Below are 20,324 nucleotides of genomic sequence, written 5' to 3'. Positions count from 1 at the left end.
ATATTCAGTTCTTTAAAAAAATTGGGTGGTAAGACTTTTTGATATTTTAAGTCTTAATATTATTACAATTTCAAATAACTGTTTTCTATTTCAATGCATTTTAAAATGTAATTTATTTCTGTGATGCAAAGCTGAATTTTTAGCATCATTACTCCAGTCTTCAGTGTCACATGATCATTTATTTATTCATTGTGCTGCTTCATAGTTTTGTGGAAACTGACCAGTTTTTAGTCATTTCTTTGATGAATAAATTCAAAAGTTTTGAAAGATAATTTTTTTGTAACATCATAAATATCTTCCCTGTCACTTTTGATAAGTTTAATGTGTCTTTGCTGAATAAAACTATTAATTTTGTTTAAAAAAAGCTAGTGTATGATCCTAAAAGACTTGGAATATAATGCATAAGGACTTCTTAGCACATTTTTCTTCTATAAGCGGGCATAAATCTCAAACGTACAGAACTAGTGTTGAGGAAACTACTATAGTTAACAAAGTTACATGTTGCTCACTTCAATTACAGTCATCATACGCAATAAGTATTCGAATAGTATAAAGTATCACCTATGATACTCTACCATTTAAAAGAATCAGAATCCAAATCCGAATCAGAAAGAGCTTTATTGCCAAGTATGCTTGCGCATACAAGACTGGTGTCAGTAAGATTTTTTTTAATAAATTGAAACAAATTGATCAAAAGTGACAGTAAAAACATTTATGTTACTATTTCTACACCAAATTAATGCTGTTCTTTTAGACTTTTCATTTATTAATGAATCCTGAAAAATAAAATGTACCAAAAATGCATTTTGAAATGCAAATATTCAGCAACACAACTGTTTTCAAATGCTTCTTGAGCAGCAAATCAGCATATTAGAATGATTTCTGAAGGATCATGTGACACTGAAGACTGGAGTAATGATGCTGAAAATTCAGCTTCGCATCACAGTAATAAAATACATTTTAAAATATATTCACATAGAAAATGATCATTTAAAATTATAATAATATTTCAGAATATTACTAATTTTACTGGATTTTTTATCAAATAAATACAGCCTTGGTGAGATGTTGTTACTTTAAATAACATTTACTGACCACAAACTTCTGACTATGCATATATATTTTTATGCACCTAAACAATGCTTCAAAGCTTCAAATATGTGGGCTACTAATGAAACATGATTTGGATATTTTCATATCTGGAAAAAATTTGGGATTAAACGGGTTAATAATGTTACTCAGCAAAGATGCATTCAACTGATCAAAAGTCAAAGTTTCCATCTTCTTTACTAACTTTTGACTATGCATATATTTTAAGCACCTAAACAGTGCTTCAAAGCTTCACATTTGTGGTTTTACACTCTCTAGGATTATTTTTTACAAATTAAAGGATGAGTAATATATCAATACGAAACCAAAACTTTTAAATTAGACAAACGCAAGATACGATTCTGGCTTCAGTGCTTGTGTTGATCTGTGTAAGCTTCCTGTGGGATTACAGATAATGTCCCAAAGAAGTGGAGCCAGATATACACCACATAATCACCGTCCTACTTAACCTACAGAGGACATCATCAGGAAGACGCGGAGCGTGCGGGTCGACACACACCTGACCCTGCTTCAGACACAATCCAGAGGGGGTGTGATTTTCTGTGTGTGTGTGTGTGTGTGTGTGTGTGTGTGTGTTAAAGGGAAACATCTGCAGACTTCACAAAGAGAACACTATTGTCCGTGGAATTGCACATTACAGCACATACAGTACATGGTCAGCGTGTGTTTTTACATACTTGCGTTCACGCCAGACTGCCGGGAATGTCAAAACGCATGAATGCAAGAATGCATGTACACACCCCACGCTAAAAACACACATCGTCTGATCAAACCAACACTCAATGCACCAGTCAAAAGTGTGTTTATCATTAAAGGGGTCATTGGATGCCCATTTTCCACAAGTTGATATGTTTTTTTAGGGTCTTAATGAGAAGTCTATAACATACTTTGGTTAAAATTTGTCAATGCTACACTGTAAAAAAAAAAAAAAAAAAGCCGTAAAATTTACGTTAAAAAAACTGACAGCTGCGGTTGCCAGAATTTTACCGTAAAAAATACGACAGCAATGTTTTACGTTTTACGGTTTTCACTTAAATTTACAGGTAAATACCGTAATTTCATTAACTGATATAATGGTAATGTACCAACCTTTTGAAGTACTGAAATCTGTTTTGTACCTTTGTAATGAATCAAAGGCCATCACAAGGAGGTTTTAAATTATAACATATATAGAAGGTGCACAGTGTCATTCACACAAACACTACACACCATCATGGTAACACACATAAAACTGAAATAATGCAAAAAAACATTAATTTAACAACATTAGATGTAACATACAACCCTAATGTACAAAACTGCCAAGAAAAAACTAAGAAGAAAAACTTATTTCAACAAAAAAATGAAACACAGGGAATTCTGGGAATGTCAATTTACGGTTATTCAGTGTAAATTTTACGTTCTTTTTTCACTTCCAAAAACATACTACCGTAAAATTACATGCAATGTCCAACACAGTTTTTCACCGTATATAGAAGGGAAAATTACAGTTAACCATTTCACAGGTTTTTACCGTAGCATTTTTTTTTTTTTACAGTTTTTTACCGTTAAATTCAGTCATTTTTTTTTACAGTGTAGTGTAAAAAAACCCTCTTTTTACCTTGTCAAAATCAGCCCTTTTTAGAGCGAGCTATTCTGTTGCATGTTTCTTTAAATGCTAATGAGCTTTGCTCACCCCGCCCCTCTCTGCCGTGGAATGACGAGCCGTAATGTCATATCCTAATGACAATTTGTCATTGCCATTAGGATATGTCCCCAAAACCTTTAAAGTGGCTGTTATTAAGCCTCTCATTAAAAAAAACACAACTTGACCCCCAACAAATTAAATAACTACAGACCAATCTCAAATCTCCCTTTTCTGTCAAAGATACTAGAAAAGGTAGTATCCTCACAATTATGTTCCTTCTTACAGTAAAATGGTATCTGTGAGGATTTCCAGTCAGGTTTTAGACCGTATCATAGCACTGAGACTGCTCTTATTAGAGTTACAAATGACCTGCTCTTATCATCCGATCGTGGTTGCATCTCTCTATTAGTTCTACTGGATCTTAGTGCTGCATTTGATATTATCCAGTCGACCAAAATATTCTTTTGAATAGATTTGAAAATTATGTTTTCCGTAAAATTCGTAGCAGTAAATGACGAGGTATCATATCAATCACAAGTGCAATATGGAGTACCTCAAGGCTCAGTACTAGGGCCATTACTTTTTACACATTTCATGTTACCCTTGGGAGATATCATGGCCCGGCGAAACATACCAATTTGAAAAAATAACAGAATGCATAGTTAATATAAAACACTGGATAGAGAGTAATTTCTTACTGAAAAAACAGACGTTAATTATTGGACCTCTGCATGTAATAACCTAAAACACTGTCTAATACTCGATGACTGCTCTGTCAATTCTTAGACATCAGTCAAGAACCTAGGTGTCCTATTCGATAGCAATCTTTCCTTTGAAAGACACATTTCTAGCATTTGCAAAACTGCATTTTCCATCTAAAAATATGTTGAAATTATGACCTATGCTCTCAATGTCAAATGCAGAATAGTTAACTCATGCATTCTTGACCTCAAAGATAGATTATTGTAATGCTTTTGTAATGCTTGGGCAGTTGTTCTGCACGCTTAATAAACAAACTCCAGCTTGCAGAAAATGCAGCAGCCAGAGATCTTACTAAAACCAGAAAGATGACCATATTAGCCCGGTTCTGTCAAAACTGCACTGGCTCCCTATTAAACATCATATAGATTTTAAAATCTTGCTAATTACTTATAAAGCCCTGAATGGTTTAGCTCCTCAGTACTTGAGCGAGCTCTTATCACATTATAGTTAGGGTTAGGGTTAGGGTTAGGTCAATACTCTGGCAATTTGATAATACCTAGAATATCAAAATCGAAATTTAGTGCCCAAACTCTGGAACAATCTACCTAACACTGTTCGGGAGGCAGACACACTCTGTCAGTTTAAATCTAAATCAGTTCCTCACCCTTCTCTTGAGACGGTCTCTTTCTCTCAGCGTGAGCGTGTCGGCTTTGGCGATTACAGGGACGATGTTGACCTTACTGTGGATTGCCTTCATAAACTCAACATCCAGAGGCTTCAGTCTGGGAAAAATCAAGCACACAGAAGCACAAATCAAAAAAAGTGAAAGACATTAATACTGTTATTCAGCAAAAGATGCATTCAATTGATCAAAACTTTAAGTTTGTTTGTTTGTTTGTTTGTGTTTAACGCCATTCCAGCTTCTGTGGCTATTTTCATGGTGAGATATATTAGGGCTGAATTATATCATGTTTTTACAATTTCTTTTTTTAAAAGTAAAGACATTTACACTGCCAGTTAAAAGTTTTTGAACTGTATTTTTTTTAAGAAGTCTCTTCTGCTCACCAAGCCTGCATTTATTTGATCCAAAGTATGGCAAAAACAGTGTAATTATGAAATATTTTTACTATTTAAAATAATTGCTTTCTATTTGAAAATATTTTAAAATGAAATTTATTCCTATGATATCAAAGCTGAATTTTCAGCATCATTACTCCAGTCACATGATCCTTCAGAATTAATTTTAATATGCTGATTTGTACGGTGGCCGAGAGAGCTTAACGTGCTGCAACTTAAGAAAACACATGCAAACAGAAAAAAACAACGTCATCAGTTTGACAACACAGGCGCTGCAAATCCTCGCAACGCAAACACAAATACGGAAACACGCTGCAAATACAGGAATGCGCTGCAAACACAGAAAATTTAGATTTCATCACAGGAATAAATTACATTTTAACATATATTCAAATAAAAAAAAGTTATTTTATATAGTAAAAATATTTTATAATCTTAATGCTTTTGCTGTATTATGGATATGATTATTTTTTTACTTCTAATTGTTTTATTTATTTATATTAAATATTATTTATAATTATATTTTATTTATATTCTTTTATTTGTTATTTTGTTTTAGAAATGTTTATTTTATTTCAATTTTTTTTTTTAATGATTTTAAATTAATTTTTAGTACATCAAGTTAAAAAAAAATGATAAATGTTTCTTTGGCAACTAGTTGAAATAATTATTTTATATATTTTTATTAAATATTATTTATGCTTTTATTTTATATTTTATTTGTCATACTTTCTTTTGTTTCAGTTATTTTTACTTTTATTTAAATTTTTCTTTTACTTGAAAATCATTTTTTTCTTACAGTTTAGCTTTATTTATTACTTAATTTATAATTTAAGTTTTTATATTTTATTTTTATATTTTGTATATTTTATTTTATTTTAATTTTATTTAAAAAAAAATCATACTGTCCAAAAATGTTTGACTGGTAGTTAATGTTACAAAAGATATCTATTTCAAATAAATAATCATAATTTTCACAAAAATATGAAGCTGGACAATTGTTTTCAACATTGATATTAATCAGAAATGTTTCTTGAGCAGCAATCAGCATATTAGAATGATTTCTGATGGATCATGTGACACTGAAGACCGTAGTAAAGATGCTGAAAATTCAGTTTTGATCACAGGAATAAATTATATATTCAAATATATTCAAATAAAAAATGATTATTTTGAATTTTAAAAATATTTCACAATTTTGGTGATTTTACTGTATTTTTGAGCAAATAAATGCAGCCTTGGTAAGTAGAAGAGACTGCCGCTTAACATCCAAAATCTTAAAAGTAGTGTACAAATTTATGAGCATATGAGAATGAAAACAGCACAATATATCCACCAAATTTCACCCTGAAAAGATGTGATGTAACTGTTTGGCTGCAGTATTTGTTGACAATTCACATCAGCAAGAGTATTTAAGTGAAAAGTTTTGGTGCAAGTTCCACTTGTGGTTTTTGTGAGGGTGGATTCAATGCATCACTTTTGTAGCAAACAGGCCTTAATTGAATTTATTGACCGATGACGAAAGGCAGAACATGTGCAGGTGTTTTACCCGTGTCCAAACGGAGAGATGAAGTAAAAGCAGCAGTGAACTCTGTTGTCAACGATGTGTCTGCGGTTCAGGCCGCTCTCGTCATGCAGGTATCGCTCGAACTGATTATCAATATACTGGATGATCGTCTTAAAGCTGTCGAACAGAATAAAGCAGAGATCAGAGAACAAGCTGAAAGGAAATACTGAGACATAAAAGCTTGTGATTGATTTTAACATGGGCATTAAACAAGCATTGGATACGGAACTCAGCCGAACAAAACCATAATTTAATCGTGAGATATCTGGATGCACTTTAGAAATGAACAAACAACCACTTTGTCCAAATAAAGCTTATCAGAATGCTGCACAACATCAGGTTCCTGTTCAGCGTAATTGAACCACAAACACCTGTGTTCATTTTTATCAGTTTTCATTTATTTATATATATAAATGTGAAAATAAACTGGTTGAAATAATTAATTTATATTTTTATATTTACTATTATTTACATTTATATTTTATTCATATTATTTTATTTTTTACATTTTATTTAGTTTCAGTTATTGTTAGTTTTATTTATTTTGACTTGACAAACATTTTTTACTTACAGTTTAGCTTTTTATCAACATATTTAAGTTATTTTATTTTGGGGTTTTTTATTTCAAGCGAAAAAAAAAAAGTTTACGGTTTCATTTAGTTTTTCACTACATTATGTTAAATAAAAATAAGAAATGTTGCTTTGGCAAGTAGTTGAAATAATTATTTTATATATTTATGTTAAATAATATTTATACTTATATTTTATATTTTATTTATATTCTTTTTTTATATTATATTTTGTCTTGGTAATGTTTATTTTAAGTTAATTAAAAAAATAATGGTTATAATTTTAGTTTTAAGTTAAAAATGTTTTTTATGGTTTTAATTTTGTTTTTCAGTGCATAAAGTTAAATAAAAATGACAAATGTTTCTTTGGCAACTAGTTGAAATAATTATTTTATATATTGATATTAAATATGTATATTAATTTATATTAAATTGTTATATTTTCTTCAGTTTCAGTTACTGAATTTTTTTTCTTACAGTTTAGCTTTTTAATACACTAAAGTACGTTTTTTAGTACATCAAGTTAAAAAAAAAAAAAGAAAAATGTTGCTTTGGCAACTAGTTTGAATATTGTATGTATATATTTATATTTAATATTATTTAAATTTATATTTTTATTTTATATATATGATTTTATTTTGTTTTGGTTATTGTCCGTTTAATTTCAAGTATTTTTTTAAGCTTGTAATAAATATTATTTTTTATTTTTCATTCTTACAGATTTTTTAAAACATGCTTGACTTGGTAACAAGCTAACATTTCTAATACATTTAATTTTTTTAAATTTATTTGGTTTCAGTTAATGTTTATTTAATTTCAGATAAAAATTATGTTTTATGGTTTTAGTTAGTTTAAAGGAACACTCCACTTTTTTTGGAAATAGGCTCATTCTCCAACTCCCCTCGAGTTAATAAGTTGATTTTTACCGTTTTGAAATCCATTCAGCCTTTCTCCTGTTCTGGCGATATCACTTTTAGCATAGCTTAGCACAGATCATTGAATCCTATTAGACCAATAGCATCGCGTTCAAAAATGACCAACGAGTTTCGATATTTGTCCTATTTAAAACTTGACTCTTCTGTAGTTATATCGTGATACCCTGGAAATCCAGAGGTCTCGCGAGAGCACAATTTGAATTGTCTCTGCAAGACACTCTGGCATCGAGCAATGATGCAGGTTACTGCAATACGTAAGCAATTGTGGGAACCAATCAAATCGGTGTATCTGATGTAGGCGGGCCAGAGGCGAGCTAAGCTGATGATGACAGCACTGCGACGTCCGAATCATATAGTAAACTTTGAAAGATCGCTGTCGCTACAGATGAACAAGTTGTTTGAAACGGCTTTGGCCGCTGCAATGAACGAGTTAGACTTGGCTTTCCATATAAAAGAGGAACAGAAAACCGAAAACTCGATTCGTTCCTTTGCAAGAAGGACGTTTTTGCTGTTTCGCCGACTGGATACGGCAAGAGTTTAATCTATCAGTTCACGAGTTCACGTAGGGCTGGGCGATATGGCTGAAAACTATATCACGATATCAGTGTTTCATATCGGTCGATATCGATAATTATTGATATTTTTATGACCCATTTAAAATAAGGACCAGGAGAAAAATATATTACACTCAAGCATTTTTATTTTAAACTTAACCTGCCTCTGATCATAATCCCCTCAGTTATTAACACAGAAATGTCAACAACCATGGAAGACTCAAATAATTAAAATGTAAACATACGTCTAAAGTCACAATATACACTTAATTATCTCTTAATCCTCAATTCAAACCCCATTCATTGTCGATGAAGTGAATGGTCAAGCTAATGTATGGCCCAGAAGTATGGCTTGACCACAGGTCAGAGGTTGTTGCAAAGTACTTGGCTGATAATATTTTTTTCTGCACAGATTGCTGGTTGCCAGTAGCCAACATTACTTCTTTCCCGGTACTTTAGCCTATACTTTGTGTAATAACAAAAATATTTAAGTGAAAAAATAAGCCCAAAACTTTCAACATTTTGAACAATAGGGCCTTACAATCTTTTTTTTCCCCCAGAAATTCTTGTTTTAATTTTTCTGATAATCAAATGAAAGCAAAATCACTGATTTATTTTTAAAAATAAAAATAAACGGAGCTTTACTGTTAAAATTAATACATAGAAGAAAAATTATATTCAGTTAAAAAAAGGTTTAATAATAATAGTATTTTTTCAACAATTAAGTGGTGACTCTTTTTTATTTTTTATCATATATATTGTTTTATGTAAATTATTTAAATGTGAACATATAAACACCTACATTATACTGTACAGTAATATAAGACTAATATTGTTCTGTTACATGTTAAACCGTACTTTTATTTTGACAGGTTGCCGTGAAGTTTCAGTGTGTAATACAGTATGAATGATGCTAGTTTCACTAATGAAACGGTAAAATTGACAAAAAGTGACACTCACAGCAGCTTTGGAGATGTATTTATTGGAGTTTGTCTGTTCATGTGAGATGCAAAGGCCAAAAATTAGCGGGAGCGTCACGTGTGCATTATGCGTGTAACGTTAGTGAAAATAAAACGTGTCTCCTCCATTCATACATATAGAGGCAAACGGAACATGCAGGATTCATATTGAAACGGTCTTTTTGCATTCCAGTTTTCACAGACACTAGTCCATATCGCGATCTGAATTAATTAACAGACCAACTTTTGATTTATTATTCCAAAAATCGACGAATTCCGCCTTATAGTAAAGTCCGTTTTTATGAATGGAGTCCACGATCCCGTCTGTGAGTAGACATTGTAAACGCGCGATCATGTAGAGACAAATCAAATGCCGTCGTTTAAATAAGATGAATAACATAAGGCTATTTAGTTTGTTTAATACAACAACATGGACCCGTTCTGTAGGAAAGATAACCTTAACTTCTATTGTGATCTGGCGCTATGAACTGAACGTTAAAGGGGGGCTGGGCGGGCCGACGAAGAATACAAAATATCGAACGTTTTATCGAACACATTTTTTATTGATATCCATCTCTTGTCTATCGCGATATATATCGTTATCGTTTTATCGCCCAGCCCTAAGTTCACGCTTACATATAATTAGCCGGAGAATAGTAGTGCATGTTTGGCGTGCTGTCCGGTGAAGGGCTCCGAGCTCGGGAGTGGCCCGAACCCAGAGTACGTTACCCCCCAATAGGAGTAGCGAGAACTCGGAGTGATGAGATGGGGTGGTGGAGGTTTACTGATAAACCATCGAGTGAATTGAGGTGAGTCAGCTGTATTTAAACCTATGGCGCTGATTGACTTGTGATGTTTACGCTAAGCATCTGACGCGCTTCTCCCGAACTTTGTTAATGAAACATCATTTAGCTCTGCTGGTAGCTAAGCGTGTATTGTTGCGATTGGTCGTGGCGTTATCCAATTGCGTGCAGTTAGAGTTTCAAATGCATGCTTGGTGCCGCCCCTCGAGTTAGTCAATTTTCATTGCTCGATCCCAGACCCTTAATCTTAATAGATTAGGGTCTGGATTTTTCCAGGCTAATATCGTGTACTAAGACCGGTGGAAATGCAAAGCTGCGAGTTTCTAGGCTGATAAGATTAGGAACTACACTTCCATTCCAGCGTAATAGTCAAGGAAGTTAATTTGGCTGAAGCAGGCGGAGTATTATAAGAAATGAGTTCCCAGCTAGTTTAGCATTTGCACATTTGCTGCGTGGTATTACTGCTCCTGCTTCAGCCTTATTACGGCAGCAAACTTCCTTGACTATTACGCCGGAATGGGAGTGTAGTTCCTAATCTTATCAGCCTAGAAAATTGAAGCTTTGCATTTCCACCGGTCTTAGTACACGATATAACTACAGAAGAGTCAAGTTTTAAATAGGACAAATATCGAAACTCATTGATCATTTTTGAACGCAATGCTATTGGTCTAATAGGATTCAATGATCTATGCTAAGCTATGCTAAAAGTGATATCGCCAGAAAAGGAGAACGGCTGAATGGATTTCAAAATGGTAAAAATCAACTTATTAACTCGGGGGGAGTTGGAGAATGAGCCTATTTCCAAAAAAAGTGGAGTGTTCCTTTAAGTTAACTACAATGACCCTGATATGCACCATCTCTCAGTTCTCTAAAGTCTCGCCACCAGCTTCCCTTTTGCTCTGAAGTCTCCAGCCTTATCTAAACAGTAAACTAAACTTAACTGAACTCCTAACCAGATCTAAACCACTTCTGTGTCTTCTAATAGACCTCCTGCTCAAATCGGCCTTGACACCACAGCCTTATCGAGAGACTGAAGGACAAAAATACACAACATGACAGTAGGTAGGTAATGTGGATGGCACATTTTCATTATCAGCCTGAGAAGTCTGTGGGTGCGAGATGGGGAGGATATTGTTCTTTCAAACAGGACGTTCCCAGCATTCCTCAGCAAGGCTCAATGACCAATAGAGCAACAAGAGACAACAGCTGCCTCCAGTCTACAATCAAGTGCTACAATATAAATAATCTCTGCTATACACAAACACAAAACATGGGGTATTAACTTAATAATCAGTTCAGTCTTCAATTCAAGAGGTAAGCATTATATGCAAGCTCTAATTTTATGGTAGAGATATCTGTAACAGCTAGTTTACCTAAGGGAAATTGAGGCAAACAACAGCAACAACAACAACACCAATGCAAGTGTACTCAAGAGTAAACACACATTAAGTGCACAATAAGTAATAATAGTAATAAACAATAAATATAATATATTTAAAAAATTAAATGAAATAAATATGAAAATATTACATTATGCAAAAAAGCATCTGGACATATAATGCAATACGGAAACACTGTAAATGCCAATTAATTTTGGCAAATGTAAATGTATTGTGTTTGGGCTGTAACAGCATGTATTTACAGCAGGTGTGTTGTGCTTTGCAAATATCCTGTTATTTTCTACCACTATTAATTTACAGGGAAGATGATATTGCAAGAAAATACAACTTTATGCAAAAGGCATCTGGAGACTTAAGACACATTAAAACAGCGTCTTAATCTATTGCATTAAGCGAAATATGCAATAAATATAATACATTAAAATATAAAATAAATAAGAAAATATTACTTTATGCAAAAAAGCATCTGGAGACTTAAAACATACCTAAAAAATGTCTTCATCTATTGCATTAAGTGGAATATGCAATAAATATAATACATTAAAATATAAAATAAATAAGAAAATATTACTTTATGCAAAAAAGTATCTGGTCACTTAAGACAAACTTAAAAAAAAAATTATATCTGTTGAATTAAGCAAAATATTAAATAAATATAATATAATACATTAAAATAAAATAAAATTTAATTAAATTAAATAAAAAAAGAAATAAAATAAAATAAGAAAATATTACTTTATGCAAAAAAGCATCTGGAGACTTAAAACATACCTAAAAAATGTCTTAATCTATTGCATTAAGTGGAATATGCAATAAATATAATATAATACATTAAAAACAAATAAAGTAAAATAATACAAAAATAAAATAAGAAAAGATTACTTTACACAAAAAAGCATCAGGACACTTAAGACACACTTAAAAATGTCTTAATCTATTGCATTAAGCGAAACGTGCAATAAATATAATATAATAAATTAAAATTAAATTAAATTAAATAAAATAAAATAAGAAAATATTACTTTATGCAAAAAAGCATCTAGACACTTAAAATATACTCAAAAATGTCTTAATCAATTGCATTAAGCAGAATAAGCAATAAGTATAATATAACATAACATCATAACATCGATTTAATTCTAAAATCTATTCTAATATGCATCAGCATCAGTCAAGTTAAAAGTCAAAATTTTAAAATTGATGACAATATGCCTGAATCTGTGGCCCAAATACTAAAAAATCTGTCCAATCCTGTAATTTGGACTAATTCAATAATGAAACATTAATTTACAGGGAAGTTGATAATGTATGGGACAACTGGCATCATCATAAAGAACGTCAAATTTAGAAATAAATACATGGCTCAGGAGCAAGAAATTTTGTCTTTCACACCCGTTGACAGTGACTTGTGCCAAAATATTTCTGACCTCATGAACACACTCAATCTAATCTAAATGAAGTCCTACCAGATATTTATATTGTTTTTATAATTTAAAAAAAAAAACTTTTAAACAAATTAAAAGATATGTAATAATACATGAATCGTTTTTAATTGAAGATGTCACCAGATGTCTCCAAAGGAAGGTTTGATCTGATTTAGTTTAGTTCTCAGAACAAATTTTGCTAAGTAAACACACACTGACCAGTCCTGGCTGTTGATGGCGTCTCCGTATCCGGGTGTGTCCACCACAGTGAGGCGAAGCTTCACGCCCCGTTCCTCGATTTCCACCGTTGATGCTTCAATCTGGACGGTGCGCTCAATCTTCTCTGCAAGTGTAACAACATCCCATCAGAACAAAAGCACGCAAGTTCTTAGAAAACAGCGGAACATCACGACCAATCAAATTAAATATACTTAGTTATGACTTACTGATGCACCATGATAAAGATTAATGAGCTTTTCTGAGAACCTTTGGGAGGAGGCCCTGGGTTACAGATGGGATTACTTTCTTGAAACAACCTTTTACTCTAGAGAGCTTTAATAGACAAAAAGCTCAACAGAGGGATTTCAAGGGATTTTATATCCATTGAGCATCTAAATCACAAATATTCTGCATTCCACTGGTGGCAGCATCACGATGGAGAAAATATTGCTTTACGCAAAAAAGCATCTGGACACTTAATGCACACTTAAAAATTAATCTACTGCATTAAGCGAAATATACAATAAATATAATACAATATATTCAAATGACAAATAAAAAATAAAATAAGGAAATATTACTTTACACAAAAAAGCATCTGGACACTTAAGGCACACTTAAAAAATGTCATAATATATTGCATTAAGTGAAATATAAAGTAAAATAAAATAAGAAAATATTACTTTACGCAAAAAAGCATCTGGACACTTAAGGCACACTTAAAAAATGTCATAATATATTGCATTAAGTGAAATATAAAATAAAATAAAATAAGAAAATATTACTTTACACAAAAAAGCTTCTGGACACTTAAGGCACGCTTAAAAAAGTCTTAATCTATTGCATAAAGTGAAATATGCAATAAATATAATATTTAAAAATAAAATATAATATAAGAAGAAAATATTCCTTTACACAAAAAGCATCTTGACACTTAATGCAAAAACTTTCAAAGAATGTCTTATTCTATTGCATTTAGCAAAATTAAATTAAAATTAAATTAAAATAACACACAAAAAAGTATCTAGACACCTGAGGCACACTTATAAAAAAATGTCTTGATCTATTGCATTAAGGAAAACATGCAATAAATATAATATATTAAAATAAAATAAAATCAATTAAAATATAAAATAAAATTAAATAATAAAATTAAATAAAACAGAAAATATTACTTAATGCAAAAAAGCACCTGGACACTTAAAGCACACTTATAAAATGTCTTAATCTATTGCATTAAGTGAAATAAAAATATAATAAAAAAATAAAAAACATGCAAAAAAGCATCTGGACACTTAAGGCACACTTACAAAAAAAATTAAGCAAAATATGCAATAAATAAAATAAGATAAAATATAATTAAATGAAAATAAATAAAATAATAAATATCATTTTATGCAAAAAAGCATCCAGACACTTAAGGCACACTTAAATGTCATTATCTACTGTTTTAAGCAAAATATGTAATAAATAAAAAATTAAATATATTTTTTCAAAAATTAAGAAAATATTACTTCACGCAAAAAAGCATCTGGACACTTAAGGCACATTAAGCGAACTATGCAGTAAATAAAAAAATAAAATAAAATGTATGCAACCAGACACTTAAGTCACACTTAAAAATGTCTTAACCTACTGAATTAAGTGAAATGTGCAATAAATATATTTGAACATAGAATAGAATAAGTATAACTGAAAACAAACTTCTATTTTTGAAATGGTTTATTGAAAAGTGCTTGTGCTTTGCTGTTTTTACGAATAGGTTTTCTCAAGGTAAATATTAAACTTTTTAATATTAAATTCAAATTCAAATTTTATTTGTCACATAACAGTCATACACAGTATGATATGAAGTGAAATGCTTATACGACTGCTGATAACCTATAAAATTTAGAAGAAGTTCCAGAATAGAAAGAGAAATAAGAGAATTTTACAAATAAGATATAATATGGATTAACTTTAGTTGTAAGAAAACTTTTAAATTGACATTATGTACAAATATACAATAAAAAATAGCAATAAAATATTAGAAAAAATAGGAATATAATATAATAAATATATTTAAAAAAATTGAATGTGCAGTTATGGGCAAGACATGTGCAGATGTATAGATATGTGCAAGATCACAGTTCTGTAATGTGCAGGATGTGTAAAAGTGCCATTTATGTGTGAATGAGTGTAATGTGCATGTTGCAGTTCAAAGTTCACAGTTCTGCAGGGTGCAAAATGTGCAAAGACCAAATAAAGGAAATTGAAAGACAAAATGGAAAGGAACACAAGCGTCAATATGATCTCTAAATGTAATGTCTAGGGAGCAAAAAATGAGTTTTAATGAGATACAACCTCCATTACTTATCTACTCAAAATGAGGTGAGTTTATGATTAAAGGAGAAGCAAATGTCTGCCAATGCACTCAGAAAATTTATCTTCAAAAGAAAACAAGCTTTCATACCCAATCGACAGATATTTGTTTTTGTTTAAGGCATAAACTTGATGAATTTCAGACTTTCTGCTCTGATTTAAGACTTTTTTAAAGCTTTAATTTGAGGAAGGATGAATTAGGACTTTCAAGACCTTTGTAAGACCCCCAGAAACCTTGAAATTAAAGCATTCTTTGATATTTGGTTATCTCATGTAATGGCATTCAGACAGTTTTACGTGTGATTTGAGCGTTCACATACTTTTCGGGTCAAAATGAAGTTCATCTACAGAGGCTTTCCTCATGATTGCTAGAGATCATTTTGTTCTCGGACACAATATCCTGTAGAGTTAATAAAGACCTCTGGAGACCAGTGTGTGTGTGTGTGTGTGTGTGTGTGTGTGTTTGGGTTTTACCTGCCGCTCCAGGTATATAGCGCTCTGGGTAGAGGTCAGTCAGGAAGAGGCTGTTGATCAGGGTGGATTTACCAAGACCAGACTCTCCTACAATGACAAATAACACCTGGTTAAAAGCACAGTGTGTGTCTGTCTGAATCCATTGTGTGTTTATATGTTACTCACCTACGACCATCAGTGTAAACTCAAAGCCTTTCTTCACAGACTTCCTGTGAACCTGATTGGGCAGGTTGGCAAATCCCACATATCCTGCAGCATCAGGAAACTAGAAACACACATCAGAACGGTTTAATATGGAAATGTTGATTAGTTAAATGTGAAGTGTGTAACTTTTGCAGCACCAAATGAAATAAAATAATAACAGATCGCCCTATTCATCTCCTATTGGTTAGGCAAACAGATAGTTCCGCCCCCAAACTCACTTCACTGGTTATGCAATAAATATAATATAATACATATGCAATATGCAATAAATATATTATAATACATAAAAAAAAAAAAAAAATCAAGACACACCTAAAAATGTCTTAATTGTATTAAGCAAAATACAAACATACCTTTTTTAAAAAAGTCTTTTAATGTTTAATGTTTAAAAAAAAAGTCTTAATCTATTGCATTAAGCAAAATATGCAATAAATATGATATAATACATTAAAATAAAATAAAATAAGAAAATATTACTTTATGCAAAAAAGCATCTGGACACTTAAGACACACTTAATGTCTTAATCTATTGCATAAAGCGAAATAAAAATATAAAAACTATTTTAATGTTTAAACTTATGTGTATAACCTTAGTTGGCAGATGGATTTAATTTAATTTATTTATTTTATTGCTGTATATTATTATTTCTCTTTCTGTAGCGCTTTGAGATTTTCTTTCAAATGTAAAGTTCTTTATAAATAAAATGTATCATTATTATAAATATGCAATAAAAAAATATTACTTTACACAAAAAAGCATCTGGACAATTAGGACACGCTAAAAAATGTCTTAACCTACTGCATAAAGCGAAATATGCAATAAATATAATATATTAAGATAAAATAAAATATTACTTTACGCAAAAACGCATCTGGACACTTAAGACACACTTAAAAAAAATGTCTTATTCAATTGCATTAAGTTAAATATGCAATAAATACAATACATTTAATTAAAATAAAATAAAATAATAAAATAATACTATATGCAAAAAAACATCTAGATACTTAAGACACACTTAAAAATGTCTTAATCTATTACATTAAGAGATATATGCAATAAATAAAATAAAATAAAATAAAAAATTGCATTAAGCTAAATATGCAATAAATATGATATAACAATATAATATAATTTAATATAATACAGCACAATATAATATTCAGAATTTCACAAATCAACTTGACTTACTTTTAGGGACTATGAACATGAAATATTTTAATATCCAAAACAAGCACACTTCTTTTGTTTTAAATAAGTGTAGGAATCTTACCTTTCCTTTTTCTCCAGACTGCGACATGATGTTTCTGCCTGACGACAACTAAATAAAGAAATCAAATATATTCATATTAATAAATAAACAAACTACAAGTCTCCTTCTAGATTTATCTCGAGTATCTAAAGAGCAGGAAGGCTATGATCATGCTTAACATACTATAAAATAATAATAATAATGAAAGTTGACACAATGTTTATTCAGTGAAAGAAAAAAAAAATACTAAACAAAACTAAACCTAAAAAACAATATTCGAGCCTTCAGTGTCACATGATTCTTCAGAAATAATTTTAATATGCTGATTTGCTGCTTAAAAAACATTTCTGATTATTATCAATGTGGAAAACAGTTGTGCTGCTTCACATGCTTCTTTTTTTTACCAATTTTTTTTAAAATAAATCTAATGTAATATTAACGCTATTAATATCCCGTTTTGATTCATTTATTGCATCCTTGCAGAATAAAAGTGTTATTTCTTTTCTTTTTTTTATTCTTAATGACTGCAAACTTTTGCACAGTTACAAAACATAATGACAGAACATTTACTTCAAACAATATTTACCCAAAACCTGACCCAAAAAAAAAAAAAAAAAAGTAAATAAAAACTAAAGATACTGGTCGCTGAATCTTAAATGCAACAGCTGGCCAATAAAATGATCCTTCACATTACAGTCAAAACGAAACATTCACATTTAATCAAAGAGCCACTAATTGAAGCTCTCCGTCATTTTGATGTTATTAAACACACACTATATCAGATCTGAATTGGGTTGGGCTGATGATGTTGATGGGGAACAAACTGTTCTGGAGACGCTGGAGTGTGTCAGACATGAGGAGGAGAGTGAGGGGTGACGACAGGGAGGGAACAATGCTATTTATCTTTTATCTTCCTGGAAACGCTTTCCTACATTTTCACCACTCCCCATAAATAAGAGCTCACACACACACACACACACACACACACACACACACACACACACACACACACACACACACACACACACACACACACACACACACACACACACACACACACACACACACACACACACACACACACACACACACACACACACACACACACACACACACACACACACACACACAACCACCCAGAAACACTTTTCTGTGTCTTTGGGTGAAAGTGTGTTCGATTCAGAGACAGCGGGCTGGAAGTCGTCACTGTGAAAGCCTAACAGCTGTACTACTGATGGATTTTTATGATCATGAGTGTTTCTACTCCCAAGACAAGAAAAATCTACTTTGCCATCATAGGAATAAATTACATTTTAAAATACACTACCAGTTTTTAATGCTTTTTAAAGAAGTCTCTTTTGCTCACCAAGCATGCATTTATTTGATTCAAAGTACAGCAAAAACTACATTTTAAAAAAATATTTTTAATATTTAAATAACAGTTTTCTATTGACATATATGTGACCCTGGACCACATAACCAGTCATAAGGTTAAATTTTACGAAACTGAGATGTATACATCATTTGAAAGCTCAATAAATACGCTTTCTATTGATATATGGTTTGTTAGGATAGGACAATATTTGGCCGAGATACATTTATTTGAAAATTAGGAATCTGAGGGTGCAAAAAAATCAAAATACTGAGAAAATCACCTTTAAAGTTGTCCAAATTAAGTTCTTAACAATGCATATTACTAATCAAAAATTACATTTTGATATATTTACAGCAGGAATTTGACAAAAAAATCTTCATAGACATGATCTTTACTTAATTTCCTAATGATTTTTGGCATAAAAGAAAAATCTAAAATTTTGACCCATTCAATGTATTTTTGGCTATTGCTACAAATATACCCCAGCGACTTCAGACTGGTTTTGTGGTCCAGGGTCACATATTTAAAATATTATTTATTTCTGTGATATCAAAAAATAGCATAATTTCTCCAGTCTTCAGTGTCACATGACTCTTCAGAAATCATTCAAATATTTTGATTTGCTGCTGAATTTTTTTTAATTATTATTATGTTGAAAACAGGTGAGTAGATTTTTTTCAGGTTTATTTGACGACTAGAAAATTCAGAAGAACAGCTGAAATAGAATATAGAAATTATCTTTTGTAACATTATAAATGTCTTTATCATTACTTTTGATCGATTTAAAGCATCCTTTCTAAATAAAAATATTAATTTCTATCATTTCTATAATTGATGCTGAAAACTTAGATTTGACCACAGGAATAAATTACATTTTAAAATATATTCATATAGAAAAGAGTTATTTTAAATTGCAAAAATATTTCACAATATTGCTGTTTTTCCTGTATATTTAATCAAATAAATGCAGCCCTGGTAAGCAGAAGAGACTTCTTTCATAAACATTAAGAAAAATGTTCTAAAAAGTCATCATGCTTTAAAATGTTGTGAATATTTCAACATTTCACACAATGTTTAATCAGATTTAGGTTTTGTTTCCATTTTGCTCCAACCTTATTTACACAAAATAAGTATAAAACAAGGAAGGGGGTTGGGAATGAGCTCTTCATTTTTATGATCATTCGTGTTTCTACTCCCAAGACAGGAAAAATGTACTTTGCGTTACAGGAATAAATTACAATTTAAAATATATTGATATAGAAAAGGAGTTATTTTAAATTGTTAAATTATTTCACAATATTGCTGTATTTTACTGTATTTTTAAATCAAATAAATGCAGCCCTGGTGAGCAGAAAAGACTTCTTTCAAAAACAAGAAAAATGCTTAACCAGATTTAGGTTTCGTTTTCATTTGGCTCTAAACTTATTTACACAAAATTAGTACAAAACAAGGAAGAGGGCTGAAATGAGCTCTTCATTTTTGTGATAATTTTAAAATATATTCATATTGAAAACAGTTATTTTAAATTGCTATATTTCGCAATATTGCTGTTTTTACTGTGTTTTTCACTAAATAAATGCAGCCCTGGTGAGCAGAAGAGATGCTTTTTTGCTTTTTTCAGCAATTTTATTCTATTCTAAAAACTCATACTTTGAAATGTTGTGAACATTTAAACATTTCACACAATGTTTAATCAGATTTAGGTTTCGTT

General features: G+C 31.0%; 1 protein-coding gene across 1 annotated transcript in view; it reads right to left on the bottom strand.

The window, feature by feature from the left end:
- Positions 1–20,324, bottom strand: part of LOC141286612 (septin-2) — a 54,405-nt gene that overhangs the window by 29,098 nt on the left and 4,983 nt on the right. Inside the window, exons 2-7 of the mRNA XM_073818661.1 lie at positions 17,260–17,307; positions 15,947–16,046; positions 15,782–15,868; positions 12,947–13,070; positions 6,066–6,200; positions 4,104–4,221 (exon numbers count right to left, since the gene is read on the bottom strand). Of these exons, the coding sequence (XP_073674762.1) occupies positions 4,104–4,221; positions 6,066–6,200; positions 12,947–13,070; positions 15,782–15,868; positions 15,947–16,046; positions 17,260–17,286 (591 nt within the window). The 5' untranslated portion in view covers positions 17,287–17,307. The remainder of the gene's footprint in view (positions 1–4,103; positions 4,222–6,065; positions 6,201–12,946; positions 13,071–15,781; positions 15,869–15,946; positions 16,047–17,259; positions 17,308–20,324) is intronic.

The sequence above is a fragment of the Garra rufa genome, chromosome 15 (genome assembly GCF_049309525.1).
Source record: "Garra rufa chromosome 15, GarRuf1.0, whole genome shotgun sequence".
Taxonomy (NCBI): Eukaryota; Metazoa; Chordata; class Actinopteri; order Cypriniformes; family Cyprinidae; genus Garra; species Garra rufa.
This window is presented reverse-complemented; position numbering and strand designations above follow the sequence as displayed.